General features: G+C 40.0%; 1 protein-coding gene across 6 annotated transcripts in view; it reads right to left on the bottom strand.

Annotated features, from left to right (window-relative positions):
- Nucleotides 1-21,854, bottom strand: part of LOC115591540 (cAMP-specific 3',5'-cyclic phosphodiesterase 4D-like) — a 102,736-nt gene that overhangs the window by 31,355 nt on the left and 49,527 nt on the right. Inside the window, exon 1 of one of the 6 annotated variants that reach the window (XM_030433621.1) lies at nucleotides 17,530-18,146. The exons of 4 other annotated variants lie outside the window; for them this stretch is intronic. In XM_030433621.1, the coding sequence (XP_030289481.1) occupies nucleotides 17,530-17,606 (77 nt within the window). In that variant the 5' untranslated portion in view covers nucleotides 17,607-18,146. Of the gene's footprint in view, nucleotides 1-6,348; nucleotides 6,866-17,529; nucleotides 18,147-21,854 lie in introns of those variants that run through there. One more of the 6 variants, XM_030433620.1, reaches the window with a different exon arrangement.

Genomic DNA, 21,854 nt, shown 5'->3' with positions numbered 1-21,854 from the left:
CAAACTCACCATATTGTCAAGTATTTTCTCACACAAAATTAAGTTGTTGAAAGTCCCCTCCAACCCACAGCCTTTCCCTACCTGGTATCCCGCTGTGCAGGCAGAGCCCTCAAGTCTAGACAGGCGATCAAGTTCACCTGTGACAAACATGAGGATGCCTTATTTCCTCAGTCCATCAAACACACTATTGTCTAATCCTGCAACGGAATAATGTAACAGAGCCTCTTTGTGAAGTTGATCATCATTCCAGGAGTCACACAGATGTCAGGATAACACTCAGCCCACTATTCCTGCAGTGACACAAGTACACACACAGTCACACTTGTCTGCTGACGTCAGTTGTGGTTTCATGGCCGTCACTGCGATGCCAATCGACCAGCTCTCAGGCCTGCAATTATTCCCGGCCCGACACTCTGCGTGTTCTGTTTTTCCACCAAATATGAGACTACAACACAAAGGATGCTATGAAACATGCTAAAAAGATACAGGCCGGAAAACAGCTGGTTGAGCTTGTGGACACGGCGGGAATTCTGTTGAGTCGTGTTTGTTGTAGGAACGGAGAGGAGTGACTCAAGAGACGTGGAGGAGAGGCTTCCTGCGGTCCAGCGGGTTGAGGCGTCAGCCGTTAATATGGCAACGATTTGGGATCCAGTCCAGTAAACAGACACTGTCACATCAATATTTCCCTCAGTCCTCAGCAGGGGTCAAAAATTGTTTGCCAAAAAAGTCCAGATGCCTTTAAAATGTATTGTAATGAATGTGTGAAATTAAAGAATTAAAGGTGTATGATATCATCATGACATCACATGGAACAGCTGTGGGGAACAGCACAATACATCTGTGAAACGGCGAGGACCCTGGACAACTACATCCGTCTGTGAACATCAGAACCAAACCAGACAAGGAAAAGCATCAACCATCTTTATAGAGAGACAGGTTACGATCTCCCCTTCATATGAGACAACACACAACCACTCCAAACGTTTCAAACAACTGAGCAAACTTAATCCTCCAAGAAGTCTGTGAGATTCAAACCATATCCTTCTTTTTAGGGAGGCATGACAAGATTTTCTTTTCTGCCAATTCTGATAAGTAATATTAACCTGGTTCTCATTGTTGATGCCATTAAAATAACCGATACTTTAATATTTTTGTACTTTAAAATGAAAGGTTTCTGACCTGTAGTTTAAGCAAACCTGAGGGTAAGAAAGGCTAAGATGTAATGAACAAAGCTGGATGATTTGTTTTGTTTAAAGCATGTTGTCTTTTTTACTCCTTTCGGAACCCTTGTGGAACATATTGCAAATCACAGTTGTGTTCCTCTTCCTCTGAAACGGCAAAAAAACGTCAACATCTGCAACAACATGTTAGTCTAGTAGTTAGTCTACATTGCCTGGCTCTACCCAGGTGCAGCAGTTTTAAATAAAGAGCACAATGGGCTGCACTTCTTCTGCTTCTTCCTGTTCTTTTTCTTCTTCTCCTTTGTGTTTATTGGTGGATTGCAGATCAACTTTTAATGGTGCATATGGTGCTTTACGACATATTTATGTTCTTTTAGAGAATATATCTCGAGACTGATTAGCCGATTAAACAATTGAAGTGCAGAATTCAGTGTGGAGAATGACAACCACCTTAAATCAACCCACCAGATCACACCATAGAGATATGAGCTACACATGGCAAGAGATGCCTCTGAAATCCATCCCCACTCTCAGTACAGATGCAGTGGCATAATGAGAGCACTGATCATGTCTCACAGCTGACTCATGCTCACAGTGAACGCGACTTTAGTGCTCTGCAAGAACTAACGTGACTATTTGTTTACATTCTGTCGCAACATGCTGGCAGTTCAGTGACATTTGACCTCATGTAGAATGAGCTGTGCGTCATGTCACAGTGTGCTGACATGGGCAGAGGCCCCAGAAGGCTAGCAAACCTGTTGTGACACCGCCAAAGGTCAGATCTCATTTTTGAACAGTTTGAAAGGAGGCGCATTCAGCAAAAAGTCAGGTGATACCTGCACAGAGACTACAGATGTCTCTCCTTCAGAAGACACCATTACCGTGGCATTAAAGGTGGAGGGACTTTTATTTTAGCCAGCTGATTTTGCATTAGTTGCAGTGCGCAGCAACACCCATCAGGTGGCACATTTTAACAGTCCAGACTACAGGGCCCCGAGATTCTCTCTCCTTCCTCTAGAACCAGACATGACGTTTTATTTCCTCATTGACTTGGTCTGTATCTACGGAGCCCCTCGGGGGTCACATGGTAGAAAAAAAAATAGATGTGGAAAGCCATACGAACGGATTTGTAAACTGTGCTAGTGGATTTTGCCCTGTTCTCATGTATCAGCACAGCTAGTGATACTGAGATATGGATAGTGTTCAATAAACAATAAAGATGAAGAAAACTCAATTTAAACATTTATGAGCAAAATGCTCTATTGAACTGGAGGAGGAAGAGCACTGTGCTGCGTCTCTATGCGCGTAATGTGGTGTGCGAATCTCAGTCATCTGATTGGACCAGACAGGTCATAAGAACTATCATTTATCTATCAACTATCATGATGATTTTTAGACTGACGGTCTTAAAATGAGGTGTGATCAGGTGCTTTGCTGGCACATCTAGGAGCAGCCTTTGGCAAACTTAACTGAACTTAACCTCAATCCCAGAATGAGTTTTTAAGCTTCAGTGTCATTTTGAAATAGTTGTGGAGAGTTAATCTGCTGTAAAAATGCTGCTGATCCGAAACTAATCATGAGTATGATTTTGACTTTTTGTGGTTTCAGGCTGTGAGAATGTTATTGTCCCAACAAGAGTCTCCTTGCATATCTAAGTCATCATTTCAAATGTGAAGATATTGAGTAACAGCAGAAAATATTTTCCTATCAACAGATTCACACTCACTGAAGTCTTGTGGAAGTACTATGAATTGCAACGTGTCAAGAGTGTCGTTTCACAAGCCGTGAAGAGGTTTCACACACATAAGACATTGCATCATGACTGTCACCAACACTCTAAGAGAAAAATGCATCTGATCTCAGCAACTAAATCGTGTCTGCTACCATCTTCAAGAAATATCACAGCAGAGATCTAATTTATTGTTTTATATTTATCTACAAATGTTACTTCAAATGCACCAAAGTAGAACTATTAATGGAGTCAAAAACTTTATTCTAGCACAGATCAAATTTGAGAATTACTCTCTCACCCAGAGTCCAAAGTGACATCTTCAAATGTCTTTTCAACCAACAATCCAAAATGTTTTCAGTTTGCAATTATTTAAAAACAGAAAAACAGCCAATCCTTTCATTTCAAAAGCTGTAACTGGCAAATGCTTGGAATTTTTGAAGGAATAAACAACCCAAACAATCGATTAGCAAAATAGTAACCGATTTATTTTCTCTCCATTGACTAATTACTTAAGGAGAATTCCAATATCTTTAAACCTGGGCCCTATATTTAAATGTTTTGGTGTGTAAATGATTCACGCTAAAAAAAGTTCTGGAATTGGTCAAGTAGATCACCTCAGCTGGCAGCTGCAACACTGCTGCAATGGGCAACTCCTACTGTCAGGGTTAGGTCCACTAAAAGTGCATCTGTTGGCTGAGGTTGTTTAATTGTCTGACAACATCACTCAAACGATTCTTACAGAGATCGATGTTTTTTGTTCGCTCAGGAGAAGTCTCGCTCTGAAATCTCACAAGGTGTGTGTTGTTGCAAAAAAGACAACAGTGAAAATGTGAGTCAGTCCAACATTTGTTGGTAAGTATGAATCTTTTTACACATAAAAACAGGGAGATATTACCAGAATTCACATTAAAACCAAAAAAGAATTTCTGCTACCCATACATGCAGCATTGCCCACAAAGGCCTAATACATCCAGACATATTAAACTGCATAGATTTTATAGCAAAATCTCTGAGGGTTGACATATCTGTATCACCCTAACCTTATGACAAGACAGGTCAGGATGGGACAAGACAGGACAATGTGACATGACAAGTCCTAGTGAGGGAGGACACAAAATAACAAGTCCTCGAGAGGTTAGGGGATAGAGGGAAGAATGAGCAGAACAGGACAGAAAGTGAAAAGACAAGACAATATGGCACAGTGAGTCTCAGAGTAGTGTGAGATAACTGAACTGAGATATAGCAGCTATATCAGAAAGTAAGCAGAAGGCAGGCGATAAAACCTCACTAAAGCCATTTCACACACAGTAAACTCCTGCCTCATCTTAACACTAAAAGCAGATGCTAACTTTCTGGGCTGATGTACACGACTCTCTGTTTGCCAAAACTAACTGTAAAGGCTAAAACTTTACAAGGTAATGACGATGACAGCAGTATGTTTTCCGTCTAGGATTTAATGGAAACTACACCAAGGTGCAGGGTTAAAGGGATTTGGACAATAACACTGTGCTCTCTAGTTTTCTCCGCTGCTTCTTGACTGTGTTATTACACACATGTGGTCGATCCATCAGGCCTATAAATATGTCCGACTCTGCCTTCATTAGCAATTTCCCTTTGAAGGTTTTTTATTTGTGGGTTGACATTTTAAAGACACTTTGATCCCCCTCCTCGCCTGACATGGCTGATGTCGTCATGACTTTCTAAGAGGCCAGCTACAAAATTAGTCACATTTCCTTCTGTGACTCTTAAGGCAGCAGGCACTTTCAAGTATACTCATCTGGTGACAATTGAAATGTGTGTCTGTAGTGTGTTTTTATGGATGAGGGTGGTTAAACTGTATTGGTCTGTCATCATATGCTTTCCAATATTGAGTGATAGACATATGTGCTGTAGTTCGGTCAAGAATAAGACTGAACGGTTTGTTGTTAAAACAGCAGTAAATAGCATTGCTCTTGTTGACTGTCATTTGATAAAACATTTTATTTTTAAGAAACTGGCATCTTGTTTGCTCATTTGTATATATAGTGTTGAGATTATCATTACAACATACTGGTTACAATCCATCATTAGAAAAAATTGTTTTTCCTTTTGTAATCATTTTTTACAATACAAGCTAAAAAAAGGGGGTGGGGGGGTGTAAAGCAAGTTTAGGTTTCTTTGTGTATGTATTTTTCTTCTGTAACACACAAGCAGAGCTATACAGTGTAATGTATATCAAGATGTAATGTTTTTTCAGGTGTATGTGTTTCAGTGGTAATAGTTGGATAAATATGAAAAAATGATTTAGTACTTGATGATATTAAAGGTCTAAACTTAGTCCTGTCCTGATGATGCTGACTATGAATATTATTTTGATATGCTGGATTAAAACAATTTAGTTCTGAGAAATAAAGTGTAGAAATATTGTTCAATCCATTACCTGCAATTGGCCTACTCATACTATTGACCCTCTTACACCACACTTTGTTTTACACAAAAAAAGATTTTATCTGTATCTTTTCTTTCTTTCTGTATGAAAGTCAGCAAAATTGCTCAGATTTAGTGGTGTAACAAACTAGATAAAAATACTCTCACCATAAAGACAAAAATATCAAATATGTCCCCATTAACCCACTGATGGGGAGCACAGAGAAATAATGACTACAGGGACATTATGATGATGTAAAAGAGTTTAAAAGAGTATTACGAAATACCTTTAAGTACTAAGGTCAATTCAAACTGCGTAGCATAGACTCATCGTACTGTTAGTCAAGTACAACTGATAGTAATATTAAGAGATAAAAATGCAAGGTCACTCTAAATTATATACTGAGCAGAATTGAAACAGTATAAAACTCATTACAAAGACAACCAGATTCCAGAAAACCTGCAACATCTTGAATGAGTCACTTCAAGAATTTTATAGGGCAATCAAACTGTAGAAGTCAGATATTTCTTTTGAATAATACAATAAAAATAATATCTATAATTTAGCTAAGATCACTGAGTGGCCCGGAGACAATACAATCCCTTGTACAAATACTTCAAAACTAGCTTTATTTACAAGGACAACCAGGTGACTAGCCAACAATATGATAATAATAAACCCAGTGTTGCGTGCTAAAGACATAGCAGATTTTCAAAATATTTTTACATGATGTGCTTCATAGTAAAATATGAAAAAGTGAAATATTAATATATGACAAAAAATAAGGATAGGATTAAATTATTGTTTATGGGGATTCATGATGCTGTGGCCACTCATCTTATAGAGCAGAAATAAAAAAATGAAATCAGGATGACCTCCAACACTAACTCACTATTGGATGCTACACAAGAAAGTCCCTACAAGAGTTTGTGAGCGTTTGTCCCTTAAAAAATGGGTGAAACTTTAGACAGCAGTGCATTTAGAATTGTGTAACTACAACATCTGGATTAAAACCACATCTGGCCTACCGCCTGCGTTTCTGCACGATGTCGATGGGCCGGTTGACAGCGCACGGTGACCCACAGATATTCCCATTCCTCACTGTGAAGTAGCGATCCTGGACCGAGGGGGCCAGATACACACAGTTAGTCGGTAGACTCATGTTTGTGGTTGTTTTTGTCTCCCTTCTGCTTTGTTTTCCACTAATCTTCCTCTTCCTCCTCCTCCAGGCGCTCCTCTACTCCTCTGCTGTTGTGCGCCCTCTCCTCTCCCTCCACACCACACCAGGTTTCCATTGACGTGCAGACAGGCAGAGGAAAGCCCTCCTCAGTGTGTTTCAGCATCATGTCTCCAGTCCAAAATGAGTCGAGGGTGAAGAAAGGAAGGGGGATCAAAGCAGTGTGGCTTCTAGAGTCATTTCCTCAGTAACACTCCTGTTTCATGCGGTTTGAGGAGCTCAGCGCGGCAACTGAAGTTGTTGGTTTCAAATCCACATTGAGGAGCTCAGAGCTGAGCTCTCCCTCTTCTCTGGAGATACACTCCTCCCTCCTTCCCTCCCTCTGTCTCTCTATGGCTCTCTCTGTCTGTCTCGTCCAGCACATGTGGGCTTTAAAAAAGACATGAACTCTGTGCGTATGTATGTGCAGTATGTGTGTGAGTGAGAGATATTGAGGGGGATCTGTGGTTGTAGTAGTTGCATTCACGTGTTTGTGCGCACCCATGTGCATGTGGTAATGTATATGCGCAGTATGTGGCCAATGTGCACCGCATGTGTGCAGCACAGGGAAACTCTCTGAGGCAGCGTGCCTCCTGTGGATATTTTAACTGTTTACAGGCTCAGCAAACACTCTCTCTCTCTCTCTCACACACACACACACACACACACACACACACACACACAGTGATCAATGAATGAATTTCTTGCCAGAATAAAAAAAAAACCTTAATGGTTCAAATCATTTTAAACAAATCTTTGACCACAATTAAAGAAAAGAAAACAAATGTCTTTTAAAAAGTATGCTAACTAATGTTTTCTACAGAGTCATCTCTCGAGCTGGGTATCCAACGTTGATACTTCTATGGCAACGACTGAATTGCCTTGATACTATCCACTATCAAAACATGTCTTTCAATGCCAAATTTCAATAACTAATGAGTTAATCTCATCAGTATCAGTAAGCCAATAAGCATGTAGCATGCTTGTTTCACCATGTTCTAATAGTGGCTGATTGGCTGTCTTGAGGCATGCAGGAAAAAGACAAGGCTACACCAGGCCACCGTATGTAAATCAAGTTATCGGTGTCAATTTTTTTGGATGATGCCATATCTCACTGTCATACTCTATCATTGCTATATTTAGCTTAAAATAAAAATAGAAATTTCATGCACTCTGTTTTTTCTCCATGGTATCAAACACATTACAGAATATCAATATTTTCAAGGTATTGTATTGAAGTAGGGCAGTGTGGTCTTAAAATAATATCTCAATATTTTTAGTCCATACTGCAATAAAGTATATATTTACCGCAATGGTTTGAAATCTTCTCAAAAGCAATACATACGTTTTCAGACTGGGCAACAAAATCAAATATCACAATATTTTCTAACCAAAATGCTCTACTTCGATATTAATGTTTTAGCGATATTGTAGGGATGACTATCGTTAATTCCACAAAATACTAACACATTGAGTTTTTTGACCAAAAATCTAAGTAATGTGGATACAATGACAAAGAGGTTAAAGGCTAAAGAACGTGTAAAACAGTCTGGTAAATTCAGAAAATTACATTACTTTGCTGTAATGCAGCCTTTTAACCAGGAAAAGAAAACACTTATGACGTACCACAACATAACAATCTCCACAATCTAAGACAATATAAAGTCTCATATCCTGATAACGAGATATATCGTATATATTGCCCAGCTCTATATTGAAGTAAAAAATGCCTGTAGCTTTAACTTATTTTGCATCTGCAAAAAAAAAAATCTGAGGTGTTAAAACTGTAACGTGTTACAAACTCATTCATGAATATCTACTGTTCTATTTGGTTTTCTTTGTGTTTTCTTGATGTGAAGGGTTAGAGCCAGGACCAGTACATTTTCACCCACATCAGCAGGTGTGACTGTATAATTCAATGGACAAGTCTGAGCTCCAGCGGATGAGAACCAGCCAATCTCACCACAGGGAGTGATGGACTTACTGGACCTGATGATCTCACCAACTGACCGGCTAACTTCTGTCGACATTGCGGGCAAATATTTGACTTTTGAGACACAGGGCAGGCAGTCGAGTTGGACGTGTCAGCAGGCACACAGGAGCTGAGGTAGAGTGAAGGGGGCTTTAAATCATGAGACATTTAAAAGACTGAGTTGGCTAAAAAGCAGTGACGTGGTGAGGATTAAGTGGCAGAGTCAGATGTTGTCTCGACCTGCTAGAGTTGACCCAGTTCAAGTGAAAACTGCTGCATTAAGTTTCTTTACTCTAGCTTGAGGTTAGTCGGAATAATAAAAGTGGGTATTTAAAATTCATATGCAGCTCCGTCTGCTCAATGACACATTCAAATCCTGTTCCATTTAATTCCAATAGAAGGTTTTGATTATATGTCGGATTATAAATTCAGGCCTTTAATTAACATCCCAAGGACAGATTTGCCTTAATTTGATTTAAACTGCAATGTGCTTTTGGCAGATTTTTATACCAGCAGCGTGGTATCAGATGGTACCAGCTATAGGCTCGTAATTTAATTTCAGCACTGGGTGAGGTTGAGTGCCAGACTGGGGAATACACTGACGGCTCAGTTGTTCAGAAAATATGATAACAATGCGAGGCCATCAGGCAAAGATTCCCCTGAATTTATAAGGACAAATGAAGCTCCCTGTCTAACTCAAATTAAATTAAGGGGCCAGTGTGCTTACTGGATGGTTAAATAGCTTTGGAGCCCCCTCCTCCCATGCCTTTCTGAAGTCTGATATGCTGGTTTTGTCCAACCATTCACTCTCATTTCATGTATCATTTAGCCAGCTGTGCAAAGGTGAGAAACAAGCCAGAGGTTAAACTTCTCACTCAAGCTTGTTATTCTTGGCATGAGTAGTTCTGTCTTTTTTCATGTGAACATCCAAGTTCAGGTGCACAATTTCACTGTATTACACTCATTCATAAACAAGACCCTGAGATACCTGAACATCTTTTTCTTTTCTTTTCTTTCAATGGGGGCAATGAACAGTTTTGGACCTCAAACTTGGAGGTGTTGACCCTCATCTGAGCTACTTCAGTCACCTGCAAACTGCCCCCGTGCATGCTGTCAGTAACATCCCGAACATCCCATATACCTGCAACACAGTGAACAAAACACTCTGAAAGACACAATAGCAAAGCTTGTCCAAATCCACAAACAAATATTTTTTTCTTGCATCTTGCCAGGGCTGGTGTGACGCGTTTAATGTAACGTGTGTCGACATGTCGAATATAAGCAGTACTACCATCATGCTCAGAAGCATCCCAGGGAGGCTCAGGCTGGATTCGCATTGGATCCTGTGGTAAAATGCTGCAGGTTGGTGCAGTGGTGTGGGAGCCACTCCATGGTCCATGTGTGTAACGTGTTGGGAACCCCTGCTGATCAGCTTGCCTAAAGATGAAACTATTATGTTGTCTTGCTACTGGCATGCTGGTTCTACTAGTGATTGTTTCACCTCATTGACAGATTAAATTATAAGAGTAAACAACCAGGATGAGGCAGATCATTACTGTTTGTTTTACACTGGGGGACAAGATTGTACTGAAGTGATGTGAAAAGAGCTGCCTTCTCCACAGCCAAGACAGGGTCTGCATGACCCCTGTAAAATCTGCTTCGTAGCAGCCTGACATCAGCTTTCAGAGGGAGACTAAACAGTATAATGCCCAAATAATTGTAGCAAACCCTCCAGACCAGTAAGGACTCTACAATGGGCTAATGTTTCCCTGATTCCCCCCAATGACATTGATTCACAGAGCGTTTTCACTCCTACTGCCCCCCTGAATGGGGTCACATGGGACCACGTTGCTTTGGGAGATCTTTATAGGGGTTAATGCCTTGATAACACAAGCAAACTCTTCCACTGTGATAAAGAGATGATTTATGTGAGTCTCATATTCAAAATTGCCTCTTGTGAGCTTCCCAGCTTTGGTGGTGACTTGATCTTAAGATTATGCAAAGGAATAATATCTGAATTTGCGCATTGATTCAGTGAACCTCCAAAGGACTTAACACCGACAGAGGAAGCCTCAACCTAAGTTCAATTACATCCAAAATCACTGGATTACTTCTCAGTTAGTTTTGTTTTAGTTATTTTCCAAAATTTTATAAAGATGTTTACCATGTTTTGATTTTGTCTGAATTAAATCAAAATAAAATCCCTCCCACCATTTCTCTCCTCCCTCCGTGTGCAACGTGCTTGTGAAACATGTTGGACCTTGAAGCAGATGCAGGGGTGGAGGTTTGCTGAGAATGAGGTGTTTGTGAGGCCGCTGTGTAACCAAATCCACCAGCCAAATGACTTCTACAGTCCAGCTGGCTGCTGGCTCCTATGACAACATTACCACTGGTAATGAGAATAAGCTGCGAAGGGGGAGTGTCATGTATCTGTGTTTGGGAGTGTGAGAGAGTGCACATGTAAATGTTTGTGTGTGTCATGCAGTATTAATTATTAGTTCTGAGTTATAATGACCTTTATGGCAGAAAAATCTAATTTTACGTTAACTTACTCAGACTTTATTTATGTGAATGTTTTCTATGCCTGTTTTACACAACTTTACAGTGTCAGTATTGATAAATGTGGCTTTCCGTTACTGCTTCACAGAAAGAAATCACAGTCCAATGAGGCAGATAGGTCTGCAAGCTCTGCGTTTTAAAAGGCATTACAGAAGATTCTCTCTGGAAATTTCAAGCTCATAGTAAAGTTGGACACATTTATATGTTATATCTGAAAAAAAACCTTACTCCCTGTCAGACTTTCTCACTTTATTTCCTATGGCTAACATACTGAACATTCATTTTAGAACCAGCTGTCGTATGCAAACTAATATCAATAAAATCTGACAGAGTACTGCTTGTGACTAGCGTTGGGTTCATTTTAATAATAGGACATGATTGACTACACTGGGACTTTCCGGTTGCTGAAAACCTACTCCCTACTTCCTACTTCTGTTCAGGTTTAAATGAAAGTCTTACACAAGTTTATGAAAACTGAAAAAACGTCATCTGAAAACAGTGAGTCTATCCTGACCTGATGCTCCATAACAATTAAACTAATTTTAATTTAAAGACTGTGATGCATCTTAGACAGGTATGGTGGTTATGGCTGTCTTAAAGACCTTGTAAAACTCTGTCTGCACATGCATATGCTGAAGAGACAGTCTTGCACCACCTTGTGGAGTAAAGTGACACATCCAACCAGGCATTCATTCATAATAAAAATCTGCTTTCATGTCACAGAGTTTGTAATAACATGGCCATAACATCTGTGAGGTCACCAACTAAAATCATTGTGAACAGTAACAATCACACTGAATCTGACTTTGGATATTATGATTTGTGCTGCTTTTTTAGGGCACATTCTGATACATGTCCGATATAATGTGACCCCAGTCTGATCCTTTTTATCAGAACTTGTGAGTCTTTCATTTTTGAAGTACTTTAATTCATCAAATGTAGAATTTGTGATGATTAGGGCCCAGTATTAACATAGCCTCAGAGTCAGTCACAAAGCATGTAGTGGCTGTCAGACATTGTGGCGTCGACGACCGGTCATGGTGGTTGCTGCTTAGTTAATACTCATACTCACATCCTCCTGCAGTACTGAAGTGATTCTGCTCATCCTGCACCTCCCACAAAACACACAACCTGCAGCTGCAGTTGAGCAGAATGAGTTATTTCAGTGGGCAGCATCCATTTTCATTTTACCTTTATTTGTTTTTTAACTCTTTATTTGTCCTATAAAAGTTTTCCTTGCAATTCCAACATCACCTAGATTAACATTCACCAAATTCACACAAAATGTATCTGGAATATTAAAGAATGTTGTTAGCCATTATGTAAGTAAAGTGCTGATAGTGGACTGACTATCCAGCAGAGGTCGCTCTTTGCCAGGAAGAAACTACAGTATGTTCACACCAGGTAGCAAAAGAAATAAACACATACAGACACAAAGACACTCTTAGCAGTACGCACAACTACAGAAACAAGGCAATTGGGCAAGTCACTTATTACCACAGTAAACAATGTAAACTGCAAGCATTGTAAAGGGTGAGGGTCATTACAGCTGCTATTCACTTGTGTGATTTTTCCAGTGCTGGTACCACAACAACTCTCTGGTGGAACAATCAATATGAATTTTAGGATGGTAGCAGCGGCAGGATGCAGAGTGTGTGTGTGTGTGTGTGTGTGTGTGTGTGTGTGTGTGTGTGTGTGTGTGTGTGTGTGTGTGTCTGTGTGTGTGTGTCTGTCTGTGTCTGTGTGTGCACAAGAAACACATTCACGTGTCATGTGCAGCCAAGCTGGCGAGGCTGGGGAGCTATTCTGGGCTTGGGGGTTTTATTTTGGGGGTCTGTTGTGTTATTGTTGGGGGAGGGGGCTTATCACTCCTGCTTCTGCTGGGACTGTACTGGGTCAGAGGCAAGTAATGACCTGGCACAGGTTGTATCTGTAAATAATCTGGCTATTTGAAATGTTTCTGTTGTGTTAACAGGAGCTCACATGAGTCATCTACCAAGGGAAGTCTCTCTGACAACTTGCCAAATCATGACTTGGTAACATTTCCAAATTCTCCCAATTTCCCTAACTCATGAGTAAATTAAAAAAAATTTAACATTGACATCTTCATCTGCTGGACAGATAAACAAAGTAGACATAAGTGATTGTTTAACTTTTACACAGCCTAACATCTTTTAAATCTGTAAACCCAAAAATCACTCAGTTCAAGAACAATTAGAAGGTATTGGCCGGGTATAGGTGGTTGGTTGCTGCTGCCTTTCATTTATAATAATATCAGGTCAGACAAGATTCAAGTGAAAATAGTATTTCAAACAAGTCTGCTTACACCTGTAAAGCAAACTGGTTGACTTTGACCTTTTTTGACATCAAGAACATAGACATTCCTTTGAAGTAAATGTTAATGTGGCACTCAGTTTGACTCGGCACATCAGCCCAGTGTGGTGGGGTTTTGCATTTCTATTACAACAGGGCCAACTGCTTGAAGGTATGTCTTTAACTAATGAGATGCTTGTCTTGAATAGAGAGGAGTCGAAGGATAGGTTTATTTAGTTATTTAACATTTGGGTTTTCATGAAAAATAACTGACATCTGAAAGTGCAAACAGGGACCAGGTCCCCTGGACAGACATGAGTTGACTATCACAACACAGGCTTGATGGAAAGAAGGGGCAGGTGGCGGGTTCACAGTGGTTGTGAGATGTCAACATAACTCGCTTCGATGTGGAACAGGCTCGCTTTGGACCCACTGGACAAGGTCTATCTCGTGGGCAGCTCAGCACAACTTGGTGTGGTAAACAGTGATGCCAGTAATGTGTTACTTAGTAACTGGCTCTCTAATCTGACCACTTTTTTCAGTAACGAGCAATCTAACGTGTTAATATTTCCAAACCAGTAATCATTACTTATTCAAGTCAATGTGTGTTACTATTATTTTTGTCATTTTCCTTACTAAGAATATATATTTTTGCTTTCTTCTTGCGTCTCGGGGAGTGATGTCATGTATGCGACAAGTCACATGTAACACGGACAACTCACATGTAACACCAAGCAGCAACAAACATAAACAACAACAGAGGGAGGAGAGAGATGCGCTATTTCTAGCTGGAAATACACTCATTATTTTGAGTTCGTGTCAGCTAAAGATGAGAATATTAAGGTTCGTTGCACACTCTGTGTTGGCAACAAAGTACTATCAAGCTTCAAAAACAGGACATCAAAACTGAAGAAACATTTGGAGTTGCAGCACAGTTAAGTTTACAGAGCAACTCCCACAAGGTGGTGTTAAGCAGAGAGCTGTGAGCAAAGCCACAGCCTCGACTTCTGCAGGAGGACCCCTACCACCCAAACAACAAAAGCTAGACTTCGGTGCAAAACAAGTAAGTCCCCCACAACAAGTAAGTGGGGGAGAGTTGAAGAAGTTGGTTTGGCGGTATGTTGTAGAGGAAATGCTGCACTTAAACATAGTTGGCTTGCCCCCGTTTGGTGCCATAATAAACAAGATCCCTACTACCATCAATGCTGTGCTTGGCGTAACTGTTAAAAATGCACTTCCAATAAAGTGAGTATTGGCAAAATCGGTTGTCATTTTTATGTTGAGGCGGTGGGGGTGTTGTCGGCAGCTACTGAATGTAACTAATAATGTAACTTGTAATTTAACTTAGTAACTTTACTGATTACTTGTTTTTAAAAGTAACTAAGTTACTTTTTAAAAGTAATCAGTAATCAGATTACTTTTCCCAGGTAACTGTGGCAACACTGGCGGTAACCTATTGGAGAAGCAAATCAGGTGTGGCCAAAACTGCAAGTGAAGAAGCCCGAGTGGTAAACAACACGTCCAGCACTGATAATGTTTGCCATTAAAACAAAACAGAGGTTTGAGTTTGAATGTGAAAAAAAGAACTTTTTTTTATAAAAAAATCTGTAACCATTAATTTGCTTTTTTTTGCTTTTTGTTATATTGTCTTTTAACATTAACATATATATTGTTTCTTAATGTTTTTTCAACTGTGTTTCTAAGCCCCTGTAAAGCACTGTGCTACCTTGTGTCTGAATGGCACTATATAAATAAACTTGCGCTGCCTTTGACCTTTCAAACTCGGTGCTTTGTCTTTGTCAGAAAAAATATTCTACTGCATAATTGAAAGCAGCAGTTATTATATGTGTGGTTTTTCAAGGTAAAATATTGTTTTCCTGAAGTTTGCATTTCACTTTAAAAAAACAACTGTACTTCTGCGCCAAGGACAGTTCTGTCAGTGAAAAAGATAAATAAGTTACTATTCTTGGTTTCCCTCGTATTTAACTGTACAGTTCTTGCTCTGGGTGACAGCAGTGAAGGTGTGGCATGTGTTTGTGGTTGTGCTGGGATGTGATATGTGAGGCTGAGTCAACCACTGACCCAGCAGCAGAGCAGAGAGCTGGGCGGTGCCCACCAAACCCAGCCCAGCTTAATGCTTACCAGGACTGAGCACAGGAACGGGCATGAACACACAAGCAACACACAAACACTGGAACATATTCACGCACCAGGCAGAGTGTGTTTGTCATCAGTGTAACATGAGTATGTCCCTCATAGCAGATCAGCAACAACAGGCAGGACTTTCTATCCCCCAACACCTCTGCTCACAGACTAACAACGTAGCAAGCAGACTGACAACATACACTCAGAGAAAAACACTCGTTCACAAAATTAAACACATGCACTCATAAAAATGTAAACTGTGCTGCCCATGCAAACTGCTTTTAAACTGCTTGGACGCAAGCATCTGTAGATGGTCCAACATTCACTTCTGTTATTATCAGCAACATTTGTTTCAGGGTCATCAAGCTAAAAAAATGTCTCTGGAAGACTTTGAGCAAAAACAGGAAGTCTGTTGAATGAAACTTGCCACAAACAAAATTAGCTTCCTCTAAAAAGCTGTTGGGTAAAATGCCAGCAAATTAAAAAAAAGCGAATCTTAAAACCATAAAGTCACACACTGTCCTCAGTTCTCAGAACATCACACAACCCCACCATGTGACCCATTCAAACTTTTACACAGGTAACAGACTTGCATTAGCATTATCTATACAATATGCGTTCTCATAAGTTCCCGTGTGAAAGGTTTTTTCTTCCTCTTCTTCTTGTTCTGAACATATGCCACAGCTACATAGCGTTCAACATTGAAGCCATGACAATCAGTACGTTTAGATGCACAGCTTAGTCGGATTACAGCCATAGTTCGACTATGCTACTCAATCAGACAACTGCAATTGTCCAAGTATACATGCCAGTGAGAAAATAGGATTATTGGCCGGAGCATGTCATACCCCGGTACGATAGGTGGCGCTGTACTCATTTCATCTAGTGGTAACAGACCCACCACCGGCTGAGCAATTTATGTCACCAGCAACAACAAACTCTGCCATGGCATCCGAGAAAGATTGCGTACGAAGAGCGAGACAAAGCCACATCCTTCTACTTCCGGCTCACAGCCCCAGGGAAAAAATCTTGTGCCTGCGCAGAACGCAAAATCCGATCCGATCCGATGGAACGTATACATGCATGAGTAATGCGACTATCAATCGAATAATCTAGGTGTTTTAATTCAACTATGAGAAATCCGATCCGGTCCGATTTAAGTCAGACTAAGGTGTATACATGCATCTTAAAAATCCGATCATAGTCGGACTAACACAGTAATTCGGTTTTCTTGAGTGTCATGTAAACACTCTGAACGTGAATAAGAGCTGTCACAAATCACAGTACGATTGATTATCTAGCCCAAAGAATTCACAGTGATGGTGTTTTGGCAATATCTTGTTACTTATACTAAATTCACAATTTGAGTGTAGGGAGGGAAGAGGGCATCTGTGACCATAACTATACAAAAATGTTCAAAAAGAACAATTATACTTCATGCATGAATTCCTCCTCATGTTAATCTTTCCTGTCTCTAACACACATCTCACATGATGTGATCATGGCATCAGTAATGACGTGAAGAAAATGTAAACAATAGTGATACTCCACGCAAAGTTGACTGGATGAGTGGATACGATACTTTCAAAATCTCTGCTGAAAACTCAACCTGTGCTGTCGCTCCAATGTATTCTGGTCCATTTTTTTTACAACTGAGTGTGCAGAAATTAATTCAGCTACACACTAAACCATTTGCTCTTTGATTCTGTGAATTGACACCAAAGCTACAGTCTATTTAGTCCTTAAAATAAAAACCTGCAAAATCAGCAGCAGCTTCATCACTGCAAAAGTTAGCAAAAATAATACTTCACTTGTTCATAAATCCCTTAAGGTTATTTTTAAACAGAACACCCTGTACATTATCTATTGTTGTAGCTCGGACAGTGAAACTTTCACTCAGGTCTGTGAGTCAGGCACGTAGCTATACTCTGCAGCTTCTATAAATACTCCCTCTCATGAATATAAGCAGTGAACAGATGCAGGATGTATAGTTGAGGAACGTACCCTAAGCACGAGTGTCTCCGACCGTGTCCGAAACCAGTCGGGACCCCTTTCCTTGCAAACCGGAGGTCTTTGTTCATTGTCCCTTGAGCTCCTGACTCATATGAATCGAGTCTCTGGTGGAGATTCTTGAACTTCACAACTCAGTCTGCTATGTTCCTCCCATGAACCACTGGGTGGTTCGGGATGGACACCATGAGGTTTTGTACTGCGATAAACCAAAACACAAGTAGATTCCAGGTGAGAGACAAAAACAAAACTGATGAAGTCAGACAGAGGACAGACCTAATTAATCTTCTGTGCCTCAGGATGCTGGTTTCAGAGTTCTTCCACTGAGGTCCCAGGCAAGCCTCAACAAGGTTGACTGAAGTGTGAAATTCACTTAGTCTCTCCAGAAGGAAGAAGTTGAAAGGTAGCTGTTGGAACTGAGGACTCAGCTGCATTGAAGGAGTCTCCACAGTTCTTCTTTCAGTAGTTTGTTGTAACAACAACAACAAACATTGTGGCTCTGACTACATTCCATAACGGTCTTTAGTAGCAGGACTCCAAATTGTCCAACAGAGAACAGGAGATCAGAAGTAGCTTTCTTACTCTGCTTCTCTGTCAGTCACTCACTCTGTTTGCAGGAAAGGGGAAGGGTTGAGTTGTTGCTGAGAGCAATGACACTGCAGTGTAGCGTCAGCGCCAGTTGACCTCTTCCTCCAGCAGTATGAGAGTTTGTGAAGTCCCCTGAGGTTGCTGTATGGGCTGAGCTGTCAAGGAGTCTGCTTTATGCAGGATATCCAATGCAGTTATGAAAGAACTCACTTTAAAAGATTTGGTATGAAATTAGATGTTAAACTTTCTTAAGCAACACTTCCAAAGAAAAGCCAAAGGAACTTGGAGAGGCTAAAATTCTCTCTTCCCTACATTTAGACAGAGGAACATTATCGTGTGTCCCAACTTGTAAAAGAGAGCTCTGACTCCACTGTGTGGCGGGCGGGTGCTTTTGTGTCTGACAGAGTTGGCTTGGCTCAGCCTTCATTGACACGTGAGATCAACGGGCCGCCTGACCCAACATCCCCCTTCAGCTGCCCTGTAGCTACATAATTACAGGGGGATATTGTTAGAGTTGGTGCTGAGTGGGGTGGCAAGAGGGGTGGGGGGTGGCAGCTGGGCATAAACTTGTTAAACACAAGAACCAAACAAACACAATCTCATACTTTTAAAGAAGTATATATGATAGACTGATATTTATGTTTTTGAGAGTTTTAGTGTCGGCAGATTCTTTTTTTTGATTACTTCATAATGGTTGGGTCTATGACATAAGAACAAAAAGAATATTACAACTTCCCAGTGTCCAGGATGACTTCTTTTGCTCTACCAAAAACCCAAAACACAAAGGTATGCCCTTTAAAAAGGATACAACAAAGAAATCTTCAGAGAATGTATTTTGCTACTGAGGATGATTGAAACTGTTAAACATCTGTCAAAATACAATATTTTTCTGTCAATCAGTTTGATTAATCAACAAATCATCTCAGCTCAATGTTGTGAAGGAAATCTTTGGCAACATTGCCAATACACTACTTGACAGCTAGTTTTTCTGTTCATGCCTCCAGCTGACTTTACTTTTCAAACCCCAGATGAAAAAGACAAATCAGGAAGGAAAACTGAATAATGACTTGAAAAGTCTGCAAGAGAAAAAAAGGGGGGTGGGGTGAACATAGGTGTCACAACTTGTCTACACTCATTAACTTTTCACACATAATATGACAGTAGGTTGTTAACTAAAAGATGACACAGCACTTCAATCAAGAGACCATTGACTCAGAGGTAAGATTAAACCCCTGACTTACACACATACACATCCTCCAGAAGCCTGATAACAGATTAACAGAAATAACGTTTTAATCGACTGGAGACCGCAGTGAGATCTCACCAATAGAGTAGTCAAAGTTATGTGCTTGAAATTAAGTCTATGATATATTGGATGATATTCCGTTAATGATTATGTCTGCGTGTGCCATCCTGCAAAGAGAGTACGATTTTTCATTATAGACATGTCTTTTATTAGTAACTAAATTAAAATTAAGGAGGAGTATAACTGCCAAAATGGCACACTAGTAAAGATATGAACCATGATACAGCAAACTGGCAAACAGCTTTAGATTAAATCAATTATGAAACTGACTCATCAGAGCAGAGCTCATGCAACATATATTTATTTTTTTCCCCTGCCAAGGACAACTTCTCTGTCTTTTCAGTCCCACATTGCTTTTAGCAGAGATGATTGGTCATTGACAGCAATTAGGGATGGTGTGGTTGGGCTGCAAGCACTAAAATTTTAGAACATTCAAGCCTCAGCTTGAGGGACACTTGTTGCATGGCAACAGTTAAAAGCTACAACAACCACTGCCCAAAGCATAAACTAAAAAAGTTCGCTGCACAGACTTATATTAATCACTTTTCTTGGTTAAGGGAAAATTGTGCAAATATAAAACCTCCATAGATCATAAAAATCACAATAGAAAGATTCATAATTGATCTTATGTGCAGTTGAAATTTTCAGACGTTGTGTGATGATTGCGTTCTATGAGAAAAATGGGCAACAAGAAAACATTTTGCTGCAATGCCATGGGTGGCCACTGGGTGAACCTGGAAGCAAAGTTGAGTGCTGCCCTTGTATCCAGGTCTATGATACATTCAGTGTCAAACTAAGCCAAAACATGAATAAAATATATTGAGACACTGAGATTGATAAATCTGCAAACACAAAAATCATTAACACCTTCAGATATTTTTCTTGTGACATGAGTGACTACAGCAGGACATTAATCTCACACATTTTTCACCATTTAAACTGCACTGGCAGAGCAGCGTATCTACTCTAACTAAATGCAGGTGAAGTAATTGGCCAAAACCAAACCAAACAAAAACATCAAAATTGTGATGACTCCATCACCAGAGAGATTACTATCCAATGCAGAAGGCTGGAGCAGGGGACAAAGGTAATGTTATAAAACAGGCTACGGCCAGGCTAATGTCATCATGAAGTGACGTTACACAGTAGTCTCTTTCACACATTTATCGATCTGGACTGGAGTGACAGTTCTGTAAGTCCGTTAGGAGGTGAAAGGATGGTGGACACTGAGGACAGATCAGCTGACTAGACTGAAGAGTCTTAACAATGGATAAGTAGGCAGCAGATGACACCACTATAACATACGAGCTACTTCCTCCACAGTTACAGGCAGACAGCCAGGTAGGCAAACAGTTACAGTGTAGAGTGGGCTTCATGTTTAGCTGATAAGTTTTCATGATGTATTGAAACTTAATTCCTTTATAGTTTTTGTAAAACGCTTTTGTAACTCTCCATCACTTATTGTTGCTCTTCTTACTGTGATGGCTTATTTCAAAATCTTTTATTGAATATTTGATTTATTTTAGTGCATTGACATACTGTCCTCAAGGACTGAACTCCAAACCATTGGGGTGTTAATCAAAGCTTCGCTCCACTCTGGTTGTTACTCCTATTCATTGCCTTCCAGGGAAATTTTCCAGTTGTAAAATAATTGCTTCATTTTATACCGAGACACCCCTGGTGAACTTGATTTACTTTTCTGTGACAAATCATCATCAATTTGATTATCAAGGGAGTTTTTTCCTCCGATTTTAATAAGCAATATGTTGGTTGAACAGGCTTAAACATAGTAACAGAGTACTGAGAGGAAGCAAAGGTGCTGAGGTAGTGTAACCAAAATAATTCTTAAGCAACTTACCACTACATCACATTATAATATCAATATAACTTTACAATTATTTCTAGATTAGATTTCCAGCTATAAATTTGTGTGCTTAGGTGAAATGGGAAGGTTAAAATTAAAACCACAGGAAATACAAAAACACTGTTGTTGCAAGCAGCTTGTAGCCACATGAAGCTCTCCTCAGCCTCATGGGGACAACACCTTGTTAAAAATATCAAATGATTACAACTTTTTGAGACAGCTGTGGAAAAAACAAAATGTATCAGTATTAAAGTCCTCGTAAGATGAAACAGTTCTCTGTATGATCATCTGAATGTGAATGTTACTAAAGCTTATTAAATATTTTGTATTTACAAATAACTGAATTAGAAAGTTGTTAACATTGTAGATATAAGAACAAGAACATGACTGAATAATGAGGGCTTCAGACAGCACAGTGATTTTCCTTCCATGCAGCTCCCCCTATATTTCCTCAGCTGCCCCACAGGTCATAGTTGTGTACATGGAAAATCTATTTCCTACGTCATTTCCAAACAGCACTGCTTTTTCCCGCACTACCATGTTTAGTTTCTCTTTTAAGAA

Source organism: Sparus aurata, chromosome 11, assembly GCF_900880675.1.
Source record: "Sparus aurata chromosome 11, fSpaAur1.1, whole genome shotgun sequence".
Taxonomy (NCBI): domain Eukaryota; kingdom Metazoa; phylum Chordata; class Actinopteri; order Spariformes; family Sparidae; genus Sparus; species Sparus aurata.
Note: the sequence above shows the minus strand (reverse complement) of the source record. Positions and strands in the feature narration are given on the sequence as shown.